This window comes from Peromyscus eremicus, chromosome 8a (genome assembly GCF_949786415.1).
Source record: "Peromyscus eremicus chromosome 8a, PerEre_H2_v1, whole genome shotgun sequence".
In the NCBI taxonomy this organism is placed as follows: Eukaryota; Metazoa; Chordata; class Mammalia; order Rodentia; family Cricetidae; genus Peromyscus; species Peromyscus eremicus.
This window is the reverse complement of record NC_081423.1, coordinates 10,166,941-10,188,458: the sequence shown is the minus strand read 5'-3', so window position 1 is coordinate 10,188,458 and position 21,518 is coordinate 10,166,941. Positions and strand designations below refer to the sequence as shown.

The following is a 21,518-nucleotide window of genomic DNA, read 5'->3' as shown; positions in this document are numbered from 1 at the left end:
TGTCAGCAGGCAGCTGACAACTGAATCTCCTGCTCTCCCTCTGGCCCCCTGTAGCCTTGTCTCCCTCCACACACCAGCCCAAGTCAGGCCTTACCATATCTGCCCAAAGCCCAGCTCCCCAATTCTCACAATGAAGCTAAAGTTTGCTATGGCAGTCCTCAGGGAGGGCTCTACAGTCAGAGGCCTTATTCCACACTCTTATCTGCCCAAGTCCTAATTCTTTCCTTTTTTTCCCTCGAGACAGGGTTTCTCTGTTTAATAGTCCTGGCTGTCCTGGAACTCACTGTGTAGACCAGGCTGGCCTCGAACTCACAGAGATCCGTCTGCCTCTGCCTCCCGAGTGCTGGGATTAAAGGTGTGCACTATCACTGCCTGGCCTGAGTCCTAATTCTTTCTCTCCCCTTGTCATTCTCTAGTTTGCCAGCACTCCATTCCCCAACCCCAAACACACCAAATATGAACCCGCCTCAGGACTTCTGTATAATTGGGGATGGTCTTCCACCATGTCTACTTGACTCTCAGGCTCACTTTAGGGCACCGTGGAAAGGTCACCTCAACAAAGTAGCTTTATTTGGCCCCTCTGTACCTTCTCCCATTTGAAGGTGATGTTGATTACAGTGACAGCAAAGGTTTCAAAAGTCATCTTAGTCCTAGTTTACATATATGGTCTCACATAACCCCCATTACTCACAATGGAGAACTAATACTGCCTTCCTTTTACAGAAACGAAAACTGAGGTAGAGGGATTAAGTAGCATTGGCCAATTGTGAGACAGATTAAAAATTCCAGCTCCCAGGAATGGTGGCACACATCTTTTATTCCAGCCTCTGGGGAGGCAGACACAGGCATATCTGAGTTTGAGGCCAGCCTGGTCTGCACAGTACAAAACAACCAAACCACCTAACCAACCAACCAACCAACCAACCAAGCAAGCAAGCAAAACAAAACAAAACAAAAAACCACACAAAACAATTCAAATTCCAGCAATTTGGAGCCAGGGTTGGTTCTATTACAAGTGTGTTCTCCTTCCACTCTGTTCTACACTGGGAGTCATGCTGGCATGTAGATGAAGCTGAGTATATATTAGAGAAGTGGGGAATCTCTCTTCCTGAAAGAGGCCATGTCTCTACAGCTTTTAGGCTTTCTCTCTAGACACGTGGCCTGTGGTGAAGCTGCCAAGCATCTGTGTAACAGAGAGGCTAGACTGTTCTGTAGTGGCAACAACAAGTTCTATCGGAGCTAACACAGAAGCCTCCAATCACGTCACTACTCAGCACCTGACACAAGGCTGGTGGATTTTAAAGTGTATTCAATGAAGATGGGACAGTGGAGCTCCAGGGATGGCAGAATGGGAACAAGGAGTTTACAGCTCTTGGTCCAAACACAAAGGAAAGACCTCTATCCCTGATTCACCTGATGGTGTGAGTGTGAAATTTTAGGAGGACCACAGGCCTGACTACACTTCTGCTGGGATGGTCTTCATCTGAAGCTGAAGCTGTAGTTCTTAACTTAGAAGTAGCAAAGGGGAGCCCAGCCAAGACATGGGAGCAAGCCTCCAGGCAAAATCTGAAATAGACGTCTAGACATAAATTTAGCCTTGTCTGAAGGCAAGGACTTGACACTTCTGAAATCAAGGTTTTTCAGTTATTCTTAGGGGCAGAAGATTACACAACAGAACGGCACTCACCTGGGACCTGCAGCTAGGAGCCTGTGCTTTACTGCTTACGGCCAGCCAAATGACAATTGCTACGGCAACACACCTGCACTCTTTGAGCTACAGGACAGATGAGGTCAGATGCACTGTCACTCCACTGCCAGGGTAGACTCCCTGAAGCACTGAGCACAGGCCCAGCCCACAAACACCCAGAAAGGACCCAGCTAGGGTCAAGAGCAGGTTGTTCTCCTAGCCTGAAACCTGGTTAAAAGTTACCACCACCGAATGAGTTTCCTTGCTGTAGGGTGGACTGCTTCTCATTATCAGCTCAAGGGAAAGCCTTGAGCTAGGAGAAGGCAGCTTGGGCGGGATCTCAGGGGGCTAGAGTGAGGGAACTTTCCACCTTAGGTCTCACAGCACACCTGGCTCCTATCCTGCAAACAGCCCACACAGGATTGGGATCTGATACCCACTGCTCTCCAGGTATGGTCCTCAGCACTACCTGTGGACTCACTCAATTCTCACGGGAAACCCATGAGGCTCCAGGGTCAGATTAGGTCCAAACACAGGGCCTCACCATTGTACTTGCCTTTATCTAATAGGAAGCTGTTTCTGTCCAGGGCGATTCAGGAGTTTATGAGGAGCTTGCCTGAAGACAGTTAATTTGGAAGACAGTAGAAAACGTGATGGCTCCAATTCCTTCTCGATTGAAAACGACATTACATCTTTTGGGGGTTCCTATCAGGCCACATGCCTTGTAGGCAAAAGTCCCCTACTCACTGAGGCTTGCAGTTCTCTGAAGCTCCCTACCTCCTGAGCATGGTCACAGGGGGACTCTTTCTCTCTTCCTTCTGCTCTCTTAGCCTTAGGACAGTGTGAAGAACCTTCTCCAATCAGTGGCCCACAGAGGCAGACCAGGCTGAGCCTAGCCAAAGACACTCTTAGATCGCTAAAGTGTTTGTGAATCAGATTCAAACATTTAAATTTAGAGTGTTTTGCATACAATTCTGTATTTCCAGCTCCTTTCAACCAGACAATCTGGCAGCAGTTGGCCAGGCACCCTGTGGATGGAGTATAACTGGCTCGGCCCCAAGATGCAGTGAGCTCTCCTGTTCTTTTTGCAAACTCAAGGCAGCTTCAGTTGCTTTGTGCCCTGTTTCACTGGTGTTTGACCGAACCTGCCAGCCTTGCTCTGGTGTCTAGTGTTTCATCAAGGTTTTATAACCCACTATTCGTTAGCCATCTGGCTTCTACTCCTTTTATCCTGGTTGCATATCTACCAGTGTGCTTCTCACAATTCACAGGCCACCCACTTCCTGAAATTAGACACAAGGTGAGAGATGCACCATTTCCTCCTGGTTTCATCTGGCCACACTTCCAACTTTATTAACCCTGATCAAATATTCTCTTAGCAGTGCAGACTCTCTTCTTGAGCATCCCTCCTCATATTCCCAAGACAAGCTCATCTAGTCTCATGGATTAGGCTGTTCTTCATCCAAAATGGCTTCCCAGTCTACAGCTCTAGTACTGTTTGGGACACGCTTCAAATGCATCATACTCAAAAAAGAACCGAAGGCTAGAATGTAGCTTAGTGGTAGAGTGCTTGCCTACCACACATGAAGCTCCCTCCAGGTTCTACCCTTAGTTCCATAAACAATGACAACAGCAAACCCCAAATCCCTCCAAAAGCCACAAAGAACCAGCTCTCTCTTTCTTTCTCTCCTGTGCGACAGCTCCATTTCCTGACTCCTGATCATGTAAAAAAGCAACAGCATTATCTCCTAGGAGGGAAGCTTGACGCCACCTTTTCTTTCCTTTTCATCTACACCCCTCCACATAACCAGCTGCCAAGTCATAAAAGGGCTTCCTCTGATATGCCTCTCCCCGATTCCTTTCAGAAAATGCTACCACCTCTTTGGGTATACCAGTGACTTTGGCTTCAGGCCCCTTTTCTGTCCTCACAATTACTAAGGCCCAGCTTGGCACACAATGCTATCTCAACAACTAGCTTAAATAGCTTCCTAGTGCTTCCACTATCTTGAATTTAGTGCATGGTCCTCTGTGAGCTGGTGTCAACCTACCTGTCCTCTGCTTGCCCCGTCCTTCTACCTGCCAGGATGCTCAGGCCTCCCATGGGCTGCATGCTCACCTCTACAGTGCTTCCCTCCCTTCTTGATAGCCTTCCCCTGGCCAGGCAACTCAGGGGACTGCTCTCCCGCCTCTACCTCCTTCTCCTCCTATGTCTGTGCACTTTGCGTTCACTTCATTTACAGAACATGGCAAGAACGTCACACCCACTAGGTGAGCAAGACCATACTTGCTCACCTAGCAGAGTATGGCTCTGCTTTACACAAACAAGGCACTAGTCCAGGAAGCTACAGTGGTAAGACAAACCTTCTCATCCTTTGGGGGCCGACCCCGCTTCCGGGGACTTTGCTCTTGGGCTCTTTTAAGGCACTTGGAGCCTCTCTCTGCAGAGCCTGAAGTCACCCTCTTCTTTCCTTCTCCCATGTTCTTCTTCACCTTCCCTTCAGACAGGCTAAGCTTGCGTTTCTCATCACCTGAGTTTGGCCTACTTCTCTCCTCACTGGAATTACGCCGATTCTTGTCATCAGCAGAAGTGTGGGATGATGTCTGCAAGTTCAACAATAATAATGATGACCACTACAACAGCCACTACCAACATTGGCAATGTAGTGCTCTCGGGACTTCTGTGAATTGTCTTCAGAGCCACCCTGAGAAACAGGATCCTTGCTCACCCCTGTTTGCACTGGAAAAACAGCTTAAAAAAAAAAGAAAATCATGTCACTTGTTTACAGCCCCAAAGCTAGGAGGTAGCTGTGTTCCTAAGCTCTTTGCTGCACTCCAAAGCTGAGCTACTCCTTCTAAAAGCAACATGCCTCAGAAAAAAGTGAGCCTCAGAAAGGTGAGCCACAGGCATAGAGTTCTGGAATCACAGTTGTTCTCTTGCTAGGCATCTCATGGGAATGGAGTCAGTCTGTGATACATTTCATCTGCTAGTAACCATGCAAAACCACTCGAAACCACTGGCCTGATACTGGAGGGGACTGCTGAAGTTTCTCTCACCTGGTCTTTCCCTTTGGCTCTCCTGAGGAACTCTTCAACAGCATCCACAGCTTGCTGGAACCGTTTGCCCTTGTTGATCTTTATCATTTCCTCTTTATGAGCATGATAAGGCTTTAGCTGTTCCACTTTGATCCAGGCACTAGTAAAAGCAAACACAGAAGGAGTCTGATCCACACTGCATATGCCAACACATTCCTGAGATCTCACCACAGTAAGATTTGAACATCCGTTGGTTTTAGCTGGAAACTGCAAGAGGTGTAAACCTCATCAACCATTCGTCCCAAACTCTTAAACCTAAAGTACATTTTCTTGAAACAAATAGAACCACAACAGGTCAGAACGTTCGTTAAGTGAAATCATGTTCATACACTTTATTTTTCCTCTCATTCGCCAGCAGCTTTCCATACCCGACCACACATACACCTGCAACCACAGAAGAAGTCTGTAAATAGTCTGCTGTTTTCAGTGTGCAGCATGAAGGCCAAGGATACCTGCAAGCACTGTAAACCATGGCAACACTTCCACACATGGAAACAACTGCTGCTGATCAACTACTTTTTTGTTTGCTCTTTTTTTGAGACACGCTCTCAATACATAGCTCTCTCTGTCCTAGAACTCACCATGTAGACCAGGCACTCCTCCTGTCTCTGCTTCTTGAATGCTGAAATTACAGGTATGAACCACATCATGTGGTTTAGTCAACTATTTGAACCAGATTTACAAAATTTGTCCATCACCCCTAGAGTCAGAAATGTAACCAGGACTAATGAAATTTTTTTTTTTTTCTTTTTTTAAAGGCAAAGACTTGGGCTGGAGAGAGGGTTCAGTGGTTAAGAGCACTGGATGCTCTTCCAGAGGACCCAGGTTCAATTCCCAGTACCCAGGGGATCGGGACTCTGCAGGCACTGCACACACATGCTACACAGACATGAAGGCAAAACACCCACCCACATTAAGGGGGAAAAAAAAAAGATAAGGACTCATGGACTCATGAACTCCTGATTCTTTTGCCTCCACCTCCCAAATGCTGGGATTACAGGTGGTGCTGGGGCCTGAACTACCTATCAACTGAGAACTCTATCCCAAATGCAACATCGAAAGTTTGTGTTCTTTAGATATCTGCAACCACTGAGCCAACATTTGTTCTTAAAGGATGGTATCCATGGCTACTAAACCATACATACATATGGTTTGGGATGAGGGCAGCTCACAAATGGAGGCTTTAAATGGCATTCTTCTTGAAAGGCAAAATGAACTCCTCTAATTTTTAATTTCAACTGTCAATATGTACCACATTAAAGTTAAAAAAAAAAAAAAAGCAGTCAGCTGCTACTTCTGGAGTATCTGGCCTGTCACGGAACCTAGGCAAGTTTCTTGCAGTAGGTTTCTGCAGCTTCCCTAAATGATGTTCTGGATTCCAAGTGCAAATGAGAACCTATTACAGGTATCAATTGTACCTGACATGGTATTGGTTAATTTACATCTGTTTTCCCCTGTAATAATCATAGGGTCTCACAGCATAACCTTCAGAAAAAGTGTGCCAGGCTAAGGATATAGAAACTGGGTTACACCAATAGCTGAAGTTTCTTTCCTTAGAGAAAGCCAGAGAATATTCACCCATAATTGCCAAAGTTGTTTTTTTTTTTTTTTTTTTTTTTTTTAAATCCACCTCCATCTTCCTGCACTCTGAGTGTTGTGTGAGCAGTTATGAGGATGGGTCAAGAACAAATATGGTAGCCCTGAGACCTCAGCCCACAACGTCGAGACAGCACACTAGGACAGGCATGGTACCTATGGCTAAGGCAATTAACACACAGGGACACACTGGTCTCTGGCACACAGGGTCAACTACAGCAGTGCAGTGAGATGTTTTCCAGTGGCCAGCTCAGCAATAGTTTGCAACCTGACAAGAGAGCCATGAATCAATCTACAGGGAGAAAACGTGGACTAAGATATTGACCCTCTAATGCTGCCCAGTATGTCCCTAGGGACGTCAACCCCTACCCTACCTCTCACTGTATTTACAAAATTCTAAGGACAGAGGTAATGGCTTAGTTCTAAGATCACATCAGTGTTAGGGATGAAGCCTAAAGAGTCATGGTTCTCAAGATCCATACTGTCCATCTTTCACAGAGCTGTAAAACTAGGTTAGGTGCTCCACAGGCAATAATCCATTCACTCGCTTTTGTCACCGACATGCCTGCCTCCTTCCACCAAACTCTGACTCAGAGAAAAAGCAAAGGTGAAGACTTCTGTGGATGAAATGCCAACAAATCAGCCCCCATCTTTTTGGGTGAAAATGTTTTAAACAAGAGTTCTGATTTCTGTAAGAAGGAAGAGTACACACAAAATTCCACTCACCTTCCTGACAGGACTTTGAGAAACTATAATGAAATTTTCTTCAATACAATGATCTTTGAAATATTCAAATGAACTGACAATACAAATGTGACTTTGAGAGGATAAAAGAGAGAAATATTAATCTACTCAGGAAATCGACCCAGTATCAGAGAGGCCTCCTGCCTCACCAGAGTACAGTCATAAAAATGCCAGCTCACCAGAGCCCAGAAGGATCACCTCTAGAAAGCAAACCACATTGGAATCACTTCAGCCATCCAAACAAAATGTGATCTATAGCGGTCACATCGCAAAGCGCTGTCTGCTTAATGACATGGTGCCTTTTAGCTGGAACCTCAGTAAGACTTCTAATCCTGGAGGAACAGCAAAGCAGGTATGAAATTGGTGCCAGTAAATGATATCTTCCAGCCATTTTTAGAGGCTAGAAGGCTTGCTAGCCAGTGGGTGGAAAGGTGCCAAATAAAATGCTCAGCTAGCTAACTATTTGATTTTGTTTTAGTTCATGCGTATGGATGTTTTGTCTACATGTATGTTGATATACCCATGTGTGCCTGGTACTGCTCAAGGAGACCAGAAGGTGGTGTCTCTAGAACTGGAATTACAGTAGGTTGTGAGCTGCTGTGTGGTGCTGGGAATCAATCCCTGGTCCTCTGGAAGAGCAGTCAGTACACTCCACCACTAAACCATCTCTCCAGTCCCTCGAGTGGGTAACTTTTCAGCATTACAAACAAACCAACAGGGAGGGCAGGGTCTAGCTTTGTATTCACTAACCCTTTGTTTTCATTGTTGAACAGGCTAGCTTCAAATGCCCAGAGATCTGCCTGCTTTTGCCTCTCAAATGCTTCAATTACAGGTGTATGTATCACCAGAGCTGGCCTTAAATCAATTCATTTATCTATCTATTTTTTGAGACAGCGTCTCACTTTGTAGCCAAGGTTTTTCTTGAACTCAGAGATCTGCCTGCCTTTGCATCCCATGTGCTGGGACTAAAGGCATTCATCACTACACTAACTTTAATTTTGGGAGATAAGGATCTCATGTAGTCCAGGTTGGCTTCAAACTCCACATGTAACTAAGGATGACCTTAAATCTTTGATCCTTTTATTTTCACTTCTCAAGTGCCAGGATTATGATCATAGGTGTGTATCACCATGTCTGATTAATGTAGTGATCAGGATCAAATCCAGAGCATTATGCACGTTAAGCAAACACTCTACCGAGTTACAGTCCTAGGTCTTGTGACAGCATTTTAAAGACTGTTCTCTTTTTTTAGGGGGGTTGGTGGTGGTATGAGGATGAAGCCAGGGCTTGTACATGCTAGTCATGCGCTCTACCAATACGCTGGACTCTGCCTTACACAGCTGTTTTGTTTACTTATAGCGAGCTGTAACCTGTGATTGGCCTTACAACCTTTTCCTAGGATTTAGAAGGAGCTGTACCCATTCAGACCATTTTGCCATAGATTGGGAAGTCAAAAAATATCAAGCTCATCCAGTCTGTGCCTAAAGTACGAAGCTTTACTTTTAAGTTCAAGGTAGTTAATTACACATTGTTTGTGGTAGTAAATGCTGGAAAACAAGGTAACTGGCGATCTGTGAGGCCACCCAGTCAGATACCTGTTAAATTCAAAAAGCAGAAAGAGCTACACAAAAGGAATATACAACTTCTTGATTCTGTGTCTCTGGGATGGCACAACCCACAAAATAGTCTACCTGAGCTGGGTATGTTACTCGCAGCACTTGAAAGGCAGTTACAGGCAGATCTCTTGTGCTTTCCAGGCCAGCCAGGGCTATAATAGTGAGACCCTGTCTCAAAACCAAAAACCAAACCAAAACAAAACCAAAAAACCCTCCCAAACCACAAAAAACAAACTCCACAAAAACCAACAAAAATGAAACTAGTCAGCCAGGCGGTGGTGGCACACACCTTTAATCCCAGCACTCGGGAGGTAGAGGCAGGCGGATCTCTGTGAGTTTGTCGCTTCATTCTTTTCAGATTCATTTTAAAAACCATTAACATTAACAAGAATCCAAAAATCAATTGTAAAGGCCTTTATGTAGATCATTCCAGCTGCTCAGCAGGTGCTGCCCTAAACCTCCTGGCTTAGAAGCCAGCTGTAGTGGGAAACTCAGCCTGGATGCTTGTGTGAGCACATCTGACATGACTGACAGCTTGTTCCTTGATGTCTTGTCATCCTTCCTACAAACTCTTCAAATGGAAGACAGACTTACCACTAAGCCATTCTCAGATTACTCTACTTAAATAAAAATTTCTGTACTTTGGAGCTGATTTCTCCTTAAGTGAAAAACCATACGACAACCTCACACGTGCATCTCAGCCACTGCTTAGATACAAACACCTGGGCTGGAGTTTTGAAATGGAGGGCATACAACAATAGGACTGGATGGGGATGACATATAAAAAGACAAGGAGCAGAAAGCCTGTATCAGACTCTATGGGTCTCCTTCTCTATCTGGATGTGTGATACTAGTACTTAGAGGCTGAAGATGACACGTCATCTCCAGTTTTAAGCTATTTAGAAATGAAGGCACCAGGAAACAGACACACACACACTCACACAAAGGCAATATGGAAAAGTCTCAGTTCATTTCAAGCAAAGTTTACCTTAAAGACACCAACAAAGCCAAGCGTGGCTGTGCACTCCTGTGATTCCAGCACTTGGGAAGTGGAGGAAGGAGGATCAGGAGTTCTAAGCCAGTGTGGGTTACAAGAGATCCTGTTTCAAAACTACAAGAACAAAACAAATTATCACCATCACTACCACCACCAACAAAGGAAATCACCAAAAGACTTGCAACTAAGATGGATTTAGAAAACTTTGTGTCCTGCTTGGTTTTTATTGTCAACTTGATACAACCAAACATAGATTAGATCCTCCTCCTAAGAAGGAGAACTCAGATCAGATTGGCCTGTAGTCCCTGGGGGAAATGTCTTGACTATTGATGGGGAGGACCCAGCCCCCTGTGGGCAGTGCCACAACTGGGAAGTTGGTCTTGGGCTGTATAAGAAAACTGGCTGAATAAGCCAGCACGTAGCATTCTTCCATGGTTCCTGTCTGACTTCCCTCGAAGATGGACTGTGACCCAGAGGCATAAGATTGAAATTGCTTTTGCTTGTGGTGTTTATCACAGCAACAGAAAACTAACCAGGGTACTTGGTAACATCCTCAAGTGCCAGATGAGGCTTTCTAGCTGTGCTGCCCTCATTAACCAATAGTTACTGCTCCTCTATGGGCCAGCTTCTATAATTCTATTACATGACACCTGTTCAGTCATGGCACTGTCATCAGCCATGGAGGGAGTTACTATCTGGACATGAGCTGTTCCTGTTTTTGGGAAGGAGAATCTAATCCATTCTATTCACAACAGCTACCATGCAGCCCTGGCACAGGGACAGGTTGTGCCAGTCAAATATCCAGAACATTGGATCTCACTACTCACTTAGCTCAACTCTCCAACTATGAAATGGTGTTAGATGTAGAGGAAGTAGATTGGTCAATGCCAGGTGAAAAGAAAAAGGCATGCTCACACAATGTTCTTCATCATTAACCACAGATTTTAGTACCTTACACCTTATATCAGCCAGGCCTGGCTCACCTTACATGTGGCTTGATGTAAAAAGCTCCTGAGTCTGGGATCCTTACCATTTAAATTTGCAACCCCTGGCCCTCAAGTGAGAAGAGTCAGGAGACCACCCATGTACTTCCTGAAAGCAGAGGGGAGAACTGGCCATAAAGATTGCCATGCAAACAGAGGTCTCCAGTCATAAGCTGCCCAGTTTGCCTACAACATTCTTTTAAAGGAGAAAAGTCTTTAGGGCCTTTCCTTGATTTAGCATCATTATTTTTAAAGATTTATTTTAATTTGCTGTATCTGTGTTTTACCTGCATGTATGTCTGTGCACCATGTGCGTGCCTAGTGCTCATCAAGACTAGAAGGGGGCATGGGATTATATGGAACTGGAGTTACAGACAGTTGTGAGCCCCATGTGGGTTCTAGGAATTGAACCTTGGTCCTCTAGAAGAGAAGCCATTGCTCTTAACCACTGAGCTATCAGTTCAGTCCCTGCAGTAGTATTCTTGAACTGGTGGCTCTGAGTACCTGTAAACTAAATGAACACTTTCTCATTTTGCTATCTCCAGCTAGAGATCAAACCAAAAATTTTCAATAGAGTATGTGTGTGTGTGTGTGTGTGTGTGTGTGTGTGTGTGTGTACACAGACCACGGTGCAAGTATAGAGATTAGGGGACAGTTCTCTCCTTTCACAATGTGGGTTTGGAGGACTGAGCTCAGATTATGTAGATTGGCAGCCAAGTACCCTTATCTGCATCTTGCCAGCCTGCATTGATCACAAAAATTTTTTTTAAATACATAATTTGTTTTTATTTTTATGTTCATTGGTGTTTTGCCTGCATATTATGTCTTTGTGAGGGTGTCAGAAACCCTGGAACTGGAGTTACAGACAGGTGTGAGCTACCATGTAGGTGCTGGGAATTGAACCCAGGTCCTCTAGAAGAGCAGCCAGTGTTCTTAACCACTGGGTCATCTCTCCAGGCCCTGATCAAAAAATTTTTAAAGATTTATATTTATTTACTTATTTGTATTTGCATGCACAAGTGTGTGCAGATGTCAGTGAAGAGCAGAAGGTGGCAGATCCTTTGGAACTAGAGTTATAGGTAATTATAAGCTACGTACCACAAGTGCTGGGAACCAACTAGGGTCTTCTAGGAGAGCAGCAAGTGCTCTAAACTGTGGAGCCATCTCTCCAATGCTGGATCAAATTTTTAAACTCTGTGCCTCATCTCTTCTTAGATGAGTAGCAATCAAGGACAGACTTGTCCAAGGTGGATTCTCATACATTGATTCTTGATGTTTAACTGTGGTCACATGGTATAGTTAATAAAGCTATGTTGAAGTTATTTTTCCCTCTAGATTTTAAAGTAAATGGGGAAAGTTTTGTCTTGGAGAGCTGAATCCATCTCACCTTTAAGTCCTGTCCTCAATATGGAGGCCTAATGAGGTAGGTTTGGCCTTCTTTTCCTAACTGTGGGATGCCAATATAATTTGTTAGATGAGTTGGTAAGAAAGGAAAGGAAAAGCCAGATGTCTAAAACTTTAGGATCATATTATATATATCTTATATACATACACTTAAAATTTTTGTTTTTTATTTATGTGTATGTGTGTGTGTGCTATGTGAGTTAATGTGCACCGTGTGTGTATATATATATGTACCCTTGGAAGTCAGAGGGTACCTGATGCGGGTGCTGGGAACCAAATCCAGTCCTCTGCAAGAGCAAGCGGTAAGTGCTGCTAACTGCTGAGCCACCTCTCCAGGACCAGCATAAGATACCAATAACCTTACTCAAGAGGCTATGTATATACTCTGCAATAAAGGTCCTTGATAAAATAAAAATTAATTACTTGTATTTTTTTTCTATTAGTTCATGCGTCAATTTTGAAACTGAGTATATCTGACTGAATCCTATGTTTCTCAGGAATGTAATAGCATGGGGTGTGCCTCATTCACTGGGCCAGGGTCCAGTCACCAATGAAATCTCCAACACAGGATTAGCCAGGATCACACTTACGCTCATCCCTAATGTCAGCGTTAAAGGTTCCACCCCAGCCACAGACATATTTGTCCTTTAGAAACTAGTTTTTGTCTCTAAAAAATTTAGCTATCATTTGTCTATACCACCTCCAAAGTGACTAACTTCACATAGGAATCATTGTGCTGTTCTTAAACAATCACACAATATTCCATTTGAGGTGTCCCTTGCAGAACTTCTGAAGGCCACAAGCTGGTTCCTAACTCCTGACCATGGTTTTTTTTCAGGCTTTGCTTTCCCATAGTAAAGAGCGCTATTCTTCTGTCTGACACGTCCCTTCTCTGGATCTTGACTAGATCTATCTGGTCTTCTGGGAAACATAACTAAACTGCACACAGTTTTCCTGGACAGCCACAGTACAAAGGTGGGAAAATGTATCCTTTCATGTTAGAAGTAATGCTGCTTTTCCTCACAAAGCATTCCCATATGAGGATGGCTTAGAAAGGTGAAACGGCTTGCTTAGATCAGAGAGCAGGTAGAACCAGTTATCTGATACATGTTAGGCAGACTACACATTCAAAGCTATTTCCCCAAGTACTCTGTTGCAACTACCTGATCTGGAGAGCTCACCTCCAGAGATAGTACACTGACCCTAAATAAACCACCCTTAACAGAGCTGAGCACAGAGGACTGTCCTTAACAGCAGTGCTGCAAACCCTTATCACTTGTCTACTGACCACCAAACAAATAAACAAGCACTTGAGTCCTACAGTGGGTTTTATCTTTTGGGAAATACTGAGTACTGAACCCAGGGCTTCATGAATGCTAAACATATACTATACTACTAGCTTTACCCTGAGCCCTTCTAAAAAATTTTTTTAATGTGGAACTCCATCAAAGGAGCTAAGAGGCTTCAAGTTATTTAAAGGCATTGATTCCCTTGTATCCACTTGCTATGTACCTACTAGAGAGAGCTTTTGTTTAGAAATCACACCATCACTACCAGCACTGGGTTATTCCATATGCATTCAGCATATACCCTTTCTCACTGGGTACTCAAGTTTATGCAACTTTGATTTCCCAAGTCTTACTTAGTTCTAGTATTTTATTTACACAGAGAAACCACTATATTCTTCTAAGATTTTAGCATTAGAAAAAAAAATTACCAAAGAATGGCTTTCAGACCTCAAATAATCTGAATGAGCTCCCACATTTCTTTTAGATATGTTTAATTTTTCATTTAGCCACCCTTAAAGTGTGGCTAGTACTATTGCCTGTGATTCCCTAGCATCAGTTACCCCAGGCAAGAAGTCTCTCCTTTCCCATAGCTCAATAGGATCTACACTGCCTTTTCGTTCCTGATCATCCAAACTCTATTCATGCTTTGCAATTGGATTCCCATCTTGTCTTCCATCAGCTTTCCAAGACCTTGGTGTTCTCCACTGACCTCGCCCTCTTTCATCATAGTGTCCTAGTTACCCTGGTTATTCTGCACACTATCCCAGCTGCACTATTCAATCTCGTTCCCTTACTGAGCTCCACAACATTCACTGTCCTAGGAATTCCTTCAGCGTCTAGCACTACGGAGTGTAGACTTAAATGCAATATAACCAACACCTGTTTTTTTGATCAGGATAATCTTCTTTAAGTAGTCAATGGCAATAACACTTTCCTTCCTTTCTGAGGCAGGTGGGGTAGTGGTGGTAATGGCAAGTGTTATACCACTGAGCTATAGTCCAATCTCAATGCATGGCACTGAACACCATTCCCCCTTCCACAGGCTCTGCTCTTACAACTCAGAGTAATCTTCCTTGAAAACACTGCCACCACAAAGCCGGTAAGTTGGCTGGTGAAAAGAAAATGGGGGCAGGGTATATCTGTATTGTGAAGGTCAGTCAACATACTATGTAAACTGAAACCTGCTAGAGCACTCTGACACATAAACTCCTGAATGTGTGAAGCAATCTGTAAGGTACTTTCATATATAATATTAAATGTTGCTTTTAAGGAACTAATATTTTAGCCATTAGTGTTTTTAGCAGGAAAAAAAAATCACATTTTTTTAACTTAGTAACATTTTTCTTTTAACTGTTATAAATACAAAAGCAAATGCTTAAAGAAATCAGGTTACCTAGCCAGAATCAGGCAATCATCTTGTACTGAGGAGAACAAATAATTACAAATTCAAGTTACTACACACTCTTCCCTCTGTGTAACTTCTTAAACTGCTTTCTGTAATATCAAAGACCCTCAAAGTAATGGTTCTAGATCCTTCCAGTTCAGCACATACTAGGAAATAAAGCTTTATAATTACAATGACATAGTAAGTTACTTTATCTTACAAATGGGAACAGGATTAAAACAGTACTTTTATCAAATAACATCTTAGCTTTCACTGTACCTCAGAAGCAGACCACACTACGTGGTCATTAAAAGAAAATCAGCTGGGCATGTAGTTCAGTGGTTAATGGCTTGTCTAGCATGGGAAAGACTCTAGGTTCCATCCACAAGGCCACAAAATTTTAAAAAAATTGATGAGAGAAAGAAGCAAACAGAAACTATTGATTAAGTAAAGATATAAGAAACTACTTCAATGTGCCTATAATATGTAGAAAGCTATGAACTCTGGTTCTTGCCTGAGGGACATTACTATTGGCCGCAGAATAATTTTTGACAGATTAGAAAGAACAGCCCCTTTTGTTCAGGCAGAAGCCAGAATGAGGTGCCATTTTTTCACACACTGCAGTGAACCTGAACTAAGGAGCCTTAGAATAGTCCAAAGCAGCTCAGACTCAGGGGAACAACCACAGGCAACACAATCCCTCAGGGAATACTACTCACTGATCTTCTGTTCCAAAAAACTTCACAAAGAAGCATTTCTTTCCACGTGGTTTCTTCAAGTCCTTGGGTGGATTAACAATCTGAAGGATAAAAGGGAAAAAAGGTATGAGAACCCAGTGGTCTACTAGAAAAGTATTTGTCATAGCTCTAGCTAGGCTGGAAAAAAACCAAAGATTTTAAAAAGAACCATGTCCCAAAAGAAACCAAGGCTTTCTATTTGTCCCGTATCTGGCACTTTTCTATTGTGATGTGAAGAAATGTGCAAATATTCCTTAAATTCCCCATAGCTAACAGGTAGTGTATTGTTTAGTAGATACAGCTTTTACTGTAATGGGTCCTGGTATACAAGCAGTTAAAACTAACAGCAATATCACCCCTACCCCCATGTGATATGTGATCAATGAAGAAACAGAAAATATTCTTCAAAATACTTTCAGTGCAGCAAGAGTTAAGGCAGGAAATGGTGGAAATAAAGGACCACTGAGGCACAGGAAACACCATACTGCAAAGAGTCTACAGACATTTCCTGGATTCCTAGCAAGACTACAAAACCAGAACATTTGGAAAGCTATGATGGATCACCTCTCAAAAAATCTGGAATGTCAACTTCTGCAGATATGCACTGGAGCAGCACATATGGTAACAGGGGAAGAAGATTTAAACTTAGTTGGGACAAAAATACTTTGGCTTTTCACTAACCTACATTTAGACTTTCCTCTTCCTGGAGAATCTGTTTCTTCCTTCTTAAAGTGTAATGGTACATTCTGATTACAATTGATTTCCCAGATAAAAACAACAAGTTTCACAAACCATCTCTGACTGAAGAAAGATGTGATTACTGTACATTAAACACTTTGATATACCTTTCAAAACCTAATGATAACTAGAGGTAAAATACCTAAGTTTTATCTGAACGAGCTCATTTAGAGACCGAGGGAAACAGCATTCTCCCATATCCTTAACTTCAACTTCAGCCTTCCTTTAATAGCAGCAATACACTCACCTTTCCCGGCCAGGGAGGATACCGGCCCAGTTTCCCCCTAGAGAAAATAATACAGAGTCAGAACTTGCCCTGGAAAAGCCAGTCCATCTCCTTCAGCCCACTCAACAAGCAATTTATGCTCCTATAACTCTAGGCTGGCACTTTCAAGGGCCACAACAAAAGCAGGCAAACTGGAGCCTTTAATGGGCCTTCCACAGCTCGGCTCAGGACCTTCACACATGGAATACAGAACTATACATGCATGTGCCTGATGTCTGTGCATTCTTCCACTGAGAAGGAATACAGAGTAACAAAACCATTAAGAGTCATTAGTCTGGGGCCTCCCAGTGACAGGGTTGGAAACAGTTCTTTCTCTTTGTAAACATACTTTCCCTAAGTCTGGTTTAATTCACCACAAGATCGGCCTTCCTTTGACAAATGATCATGGAAACCTTCCTCTAGGTCGGGAAACTACGCAGCTTCAAGGAGACAATGGTCAGTTTTCACTCTGGCTGTTGTCGGAGACACAAGGAACAGAACGAGAGGCACTGGTCACCGCCTAGCCATCATTTGTAAAGGAGAAGTCCCCCTCCCCTCGATTTCTTCATGGGGCAGCGCCCGGCACCGGATTTCGCCACTTGGAGCCTCGAGCCCACGTCTGTCCCATCGGAACGCGGGTTTGGACGGCTCTGACCCCCGCGAGGTAGCCTCTCCTGCTTCGAGAAGAGCACCGGAGAGATCCCGGGACTCGCGAACCCGCGCGACAACGGAACTCGCTGCACCGGCGGCCAGCGTCCGGGATCCAGAGTCGGAGCCCTCCCCTGGGATGGCCTCAGGGTTCAGAGCCCGGACCGCCGCGGCCACCCTCGGCCTCGGTCCCCCGGGGACCGGACAGCCCCTTCCGCCCAAGCGTCGTTCGCAGCGCGGCGGCACCTCGTCTTCCCAACTCTTGGCCGCCAGGAGCAAATAATAAAGCTGCTTCTGGGACAGCCGCCAACCCTGCAACCAGGAAAAACAGCTTCGCGCCGCCGTTCCCTCAGCCCTAGCCACCGGGACTCACCACACCAAGTCGCCGAGCCGCAGACTCACAGCCGCCATCTTACCACCCAACCACCGCCGCCGCACGGGCAGCCGGGAACTTCAGGTCGCCGCGGCACCGCCCATTGGAGTGGGCCTGACCACGTGACGGGGGCCTGCTGTCATCCGCCAAGCGGATGCGCTGACGTCACCGCGCCGCTGGCGCTCATTGGGTGGCTCGGAGACACGTGACTTAAGCGCCGCGCTCTCAGCGCGTCGAAGCCCGGAGACTCCAGGCTCCTGCCCCCTCCTCCCTCCGGCTCGTGACAACGAAGCGTCCACGGTCCAAAGCAGCCGCGGCGGAGGCGGCGCGGCCGGACTAGCGCGAAAGGAAGCCGACTGAGCTGCCCACCTCGCTTCCGGGGCTCTGGACTCATCTCAAGTCTTTCTCGCCGCTTCCGTTACGGCCGTTAGTCGGGCGCGGGCCCCGGGCCGTTCCTGAGCCTTAGGTGCCGGGCGGACGGGTCTTGGAGCTCGGGTGCTGCTCCGACTGACCCTGGCGCGGCCTGGAAGCCCGTCTCGGTCCAAGCCGGGGGCCCGAGAGGCCCTGGTGTCCCGCGAGCCCGCGCTCGGGGCGGGAGCTCCAGCCTGCTGAGGAGCGCCCTGCTCGACGGTCGGTTTCCGGAGCGGCGTCCGCGCCAAGCGTTCTCGGCGTCGCCTGACTTGTTTTCTTGGACGTGGACTTGGCATCTCTCGGCTCCCCCCGCCCCCCGGGCTGGCGAGGGAAAGCGGCGGTTTGTAGAGAGGCTCCCTTCCCACGGGCTGGGGACCCGGCCATGGGCCGCGGCGCGGGCCCTCCGCGTGCCCGCATGCAGCGCTCGGGAGCGGGCCGCTGAGCCGCGCCGCAGCCCGGGGGTCCCGGGCCGGCATGAGGACCGCCACGGGGGGACGTCTGCGGCCCGCGTCGGCTCTGGGGACAACAGTGTGTGCCGCGGTCCAGTCCAGCCTCCCGCGTTAGTCTTTGTAAGTAGTGTGACACTTTGCAAGAAGTTGTGACAGCTGGAAGACAGATGACAGCGTAGTGGGAACTGTTAGCTGCCGAGGGGCAGGGCGGCTGCCCTAACTTCCGCAGACGGGGTTGCAGCTTGACTTTTGTTTTGTGTAAGAAAGTCTCACTCCCAGAACAGACGACTGGGAGTACGTGGACTTAACTGAAGGGTGGACTTAACTTACAGCTGTACTTTTTTGAGTCAGTGCCGGCTTGGAAGGTGTCAAGTTCATGCCCATTTCCCCAAGGCAGTGTTCCCACGTAGAGGCTCTGGCTGTAAATTGCTCTGGCGGCGGTGGGGTGGAGAAGCTTGGTGGGTGCCTTGGATTGACCCCAGCCTATTTTTTTTTAAATTTCCCAGAAGTACCACAGATTATTTGCAGGGACTGCCATTTACACTGTGTTATTTTAAACACAAACTGACTATTTAAAGTGTATTTAATATTTCATAAAATTACTTAATAAAGTTCAACAAGTGCTCTTAATTTAGAAGTTAGAATTTTGGAGGAATTAAAGAATATTGTAATGACGTCTTTAAATGTGAATCTTTACAACTAGACCTAGAAGTAATCCCATTAAAGTAAGGAATAGAGCAAAGGATACATTGTCTAATTCTAGCTAATGAAATAAGAAAACTATCTAGTTCTACCTAATGAAATAAGACAGGAAACAAAAATAAATGTGAAAGAAAAGTTGTCATTTCTGTAGATAATAAAACTGCATTTTAGAATAAAAAGAGAAAAGCCATTAAATAAGAAAAAATTAATGATAAAATTAGCATACAAGTTTCTTTGTTTCATCAGTAGTCTGTTCAAAAAGTAAAGTGATTAAAAAGAATGTATTTATGAGAAAAAAACCATAAACAGTCCCTGGGAATACCTGGAGATACAGAAAAATCCAGTGGCTTTTGCATAATCTTTTTTTTTTGTGTGTGTGTGTGTGTGTGTGTGTGTGTGGTTTTTCAGGACAGGATTTCTCTGTGTAGCCCTGGCTCTCCTGGAACTTGCTCTGTAGAACAGACTGGCCTAGAACTCAGAGATCTGCCTGCCTCTGCTGGGATTAAAGGCATGTGCCACCACCTCCCTAGGCACAATTTTTTTAAAAATATTTTTTTTCTTCCTGTGTGCATTCTAATATTCAACTCATTCAGAGTATTTAAAAACTAGTCTCACAGCCAGGGCTACATGGAGAACCCCTGTCTTGAAAAAACAAATAACTCTAATCTCTAGGTTTGTGTTTTTGTTTTTTGTTTTCCTTTTTGTCGTTTTATTTGGAGACAGAGTTTCATGTAATCCAAGCTGGCTTTCAGCTCCTTATATAGCCAAGAGTAATTTTAAACTCCTGGTCTTCCTGCCTCCACCTCCACAATGCTGATTACAGGTGTATATTACCATTCCCAATTTAATTCACTGTGGGAATTGAACCCAGGGCCTCCAGTGTACTAGGAAAGCACTCTACTGAGCTACATCTCCAGCCCATTTGTAGCTATTTTTAAGACTTGTAAAAATTTATGTTTTGTTTACAAATTTAAGAATTTATATGTCAGAAAATTACTTGAGGGTCTGCAAGATGGCTCAGCAGATAAGGGTGCCTGCCTCCAAGCCTGAAGACCTACATTCAGTCCCCGGAACTCACATGATGAAAGGAACCAACCTCTGTAAGTTTTCACACATGCATACACATGCATACTTGCATGTGAAAGTAAAACTTGGACAAATGTTTGAGACAGCACTAGCTTAAACAGATTAAACTTCCTTAAACAATTAACTCTTTTAAACCAAGTTAATTAGATTCTCTTAAGTGTTTTAAACTACATGTAGTTTTTTTTCTTAATTTGCTCAGATACTTCATATTTCTTTTTTCTCTCTCTCTTTTTTGGGGTGGGTGGGTGGGTGGGTGGTTGAGACAGGGTTTCTCTTTGTAGCCCTGGCTGCCCTGATACTCTGTAGACCAGCCTCAAACTCATGGAGATCTACCTGCCTCTGCCTTCCAAATGCTGGGATTAAAGGCAAGTGCCACCCTGCCCTGCTACTTCATATTTCTAAAGAGGTAAACTTATAAACTTTACAGTAAGCTCTTTCTAAGACCATAACTCAATTTTTTTTTTTTTTTTTTTTTTTTTTTTTTTTGTTGTTGTTGTTGTTGTTGTTGTTTTTTTGAGACAGGGTTTCTCTGTGTAGTTTTGGTGCCTGTCCTGGATCTCGCTCTGTAGACCAGCCTGGCCTCGAACTCACAGAGATCTGCCTGGCTCTGCTGGGACTAAAGGCGTGCGCCACCACCGCCTGGCTTATTAATTTAATTGTATAAATGCAATTTAGGTTCTTTTATGGACTTTAGAATTTAATTACACTTTCTTTTTTTTTTTACTTAAAGATTTATTTATTTATTACAATATACAGTGTTCTGCCTGCATATGTGCCTGCAGGCCAGAAGAAGTCACCAGATCTCGTTACAGATGGTTGTGAGCCACCATGTGGTTGCTGGGAATGAACTCAGGACCTTTGGAAGAACAGCCAGTGCTCCTAACCTCTGAGCCATCTCTCCAGCCCCTTAATTACACTTTCTTAAGCATTTGGATTTAAATGCATAAGTTTAACATGACCTTTAATATAATCTGATCGTCTTAAATGTTTCTAATGGCCTAGCCCAAGAACAAAATAGTATGTTGTGAACATCATAAAACTTAACCAAAATCTGACTTGTAAGAGTTAATAGGTGATTTACTTTGTCCTCTAGTCTTGTATCCCTGCTGGCTAAGGCTAGCATACACTGTTGTAGCTAACAGTATTGTTACTGGCTATGTGGATTTGAGTTGTGCCCTCTGAAAGCCTGAACTGAAATGAGGATACATTTAAAAAATTTTGGCTAAACAGGAAGACTAGGATCTGATTGCCACTTCCTTCATCCAATTGAGTAACTTGCTGATCCATTTCTTACAGTAAGATTGTGTTTCCTTTCA

At 44.5% G+C, this 21,518-nt stretch overlaps 2 protein-coding genes across 8 annotated transcripts in view; one reads left to right on the top strand and one right to left on the bottom strand.

The window, feature by feature from the left end:
* Glyr1 (glyoxylate reductase 1 homolog) overlaps window positions 1-18,086 on the bottom strand; it is a 39,265-nt gene extending 21,179 nt beyond the window's left edge. For 2 of the 5 annotated variants that reach the window (XM_059270054.1, XM_059270055.1), the window contains exons 1-5: window positions 17,555-17,690; window positions 16,516-16,552; window positions 15,513-15,592; window positions 4,742-4,880; window positions 4,049-4,288 (exon numbers count right to left, since the gene is read on the bottom strand). In XM_059270054.1, coding sequence (XP_059126037.1) covers window positions 4,049-4,288; window positions 4,742-4,880; window positions 15,513-15,592; window positions 16,516-16,552; window positions 17,555-17,592 — 534 coding nt within the window. In that variant the 5' untranslated portion in view covers window positions 17,593-17,690. Of the gene's footprint in view, window positions 1-4,048; window positions 4,289-4,741; window positions 4,881-15,512; window positions 15,593-16,515; window positions 16,553-16,882; window positions 17,123-17,554; window positions 17,691-17,923 lie in introns of those variants that run through there. The other 3 variants (XM_059270059.1, XM_059270058.1, XM_059270057.1) reach the window with 3 other exon arrangements.
* Window positions 17,265-21,518, top strand: part of Ubn1 (ubinuclein 1) — a 34,980-nt gene continuing 30,726 nt past the window's right edge. Inside the window, exons 1-2 of one of the 3 annotated variants that reach the window (XM_059270052.1) lie at window positions 17,265-18,534; window positions 20,092-20,216. The gene's annotated coding sequence lies outside the window, so the exon portion shown is untranslated. The remainder of the gene's footprint in view (window positions 18,535-20,091; window positions 20,217-21,518) is intronic. The other 2 variants (XM_059270051.1, XM_059270053.1) reach the window with 2 other exon arrangements.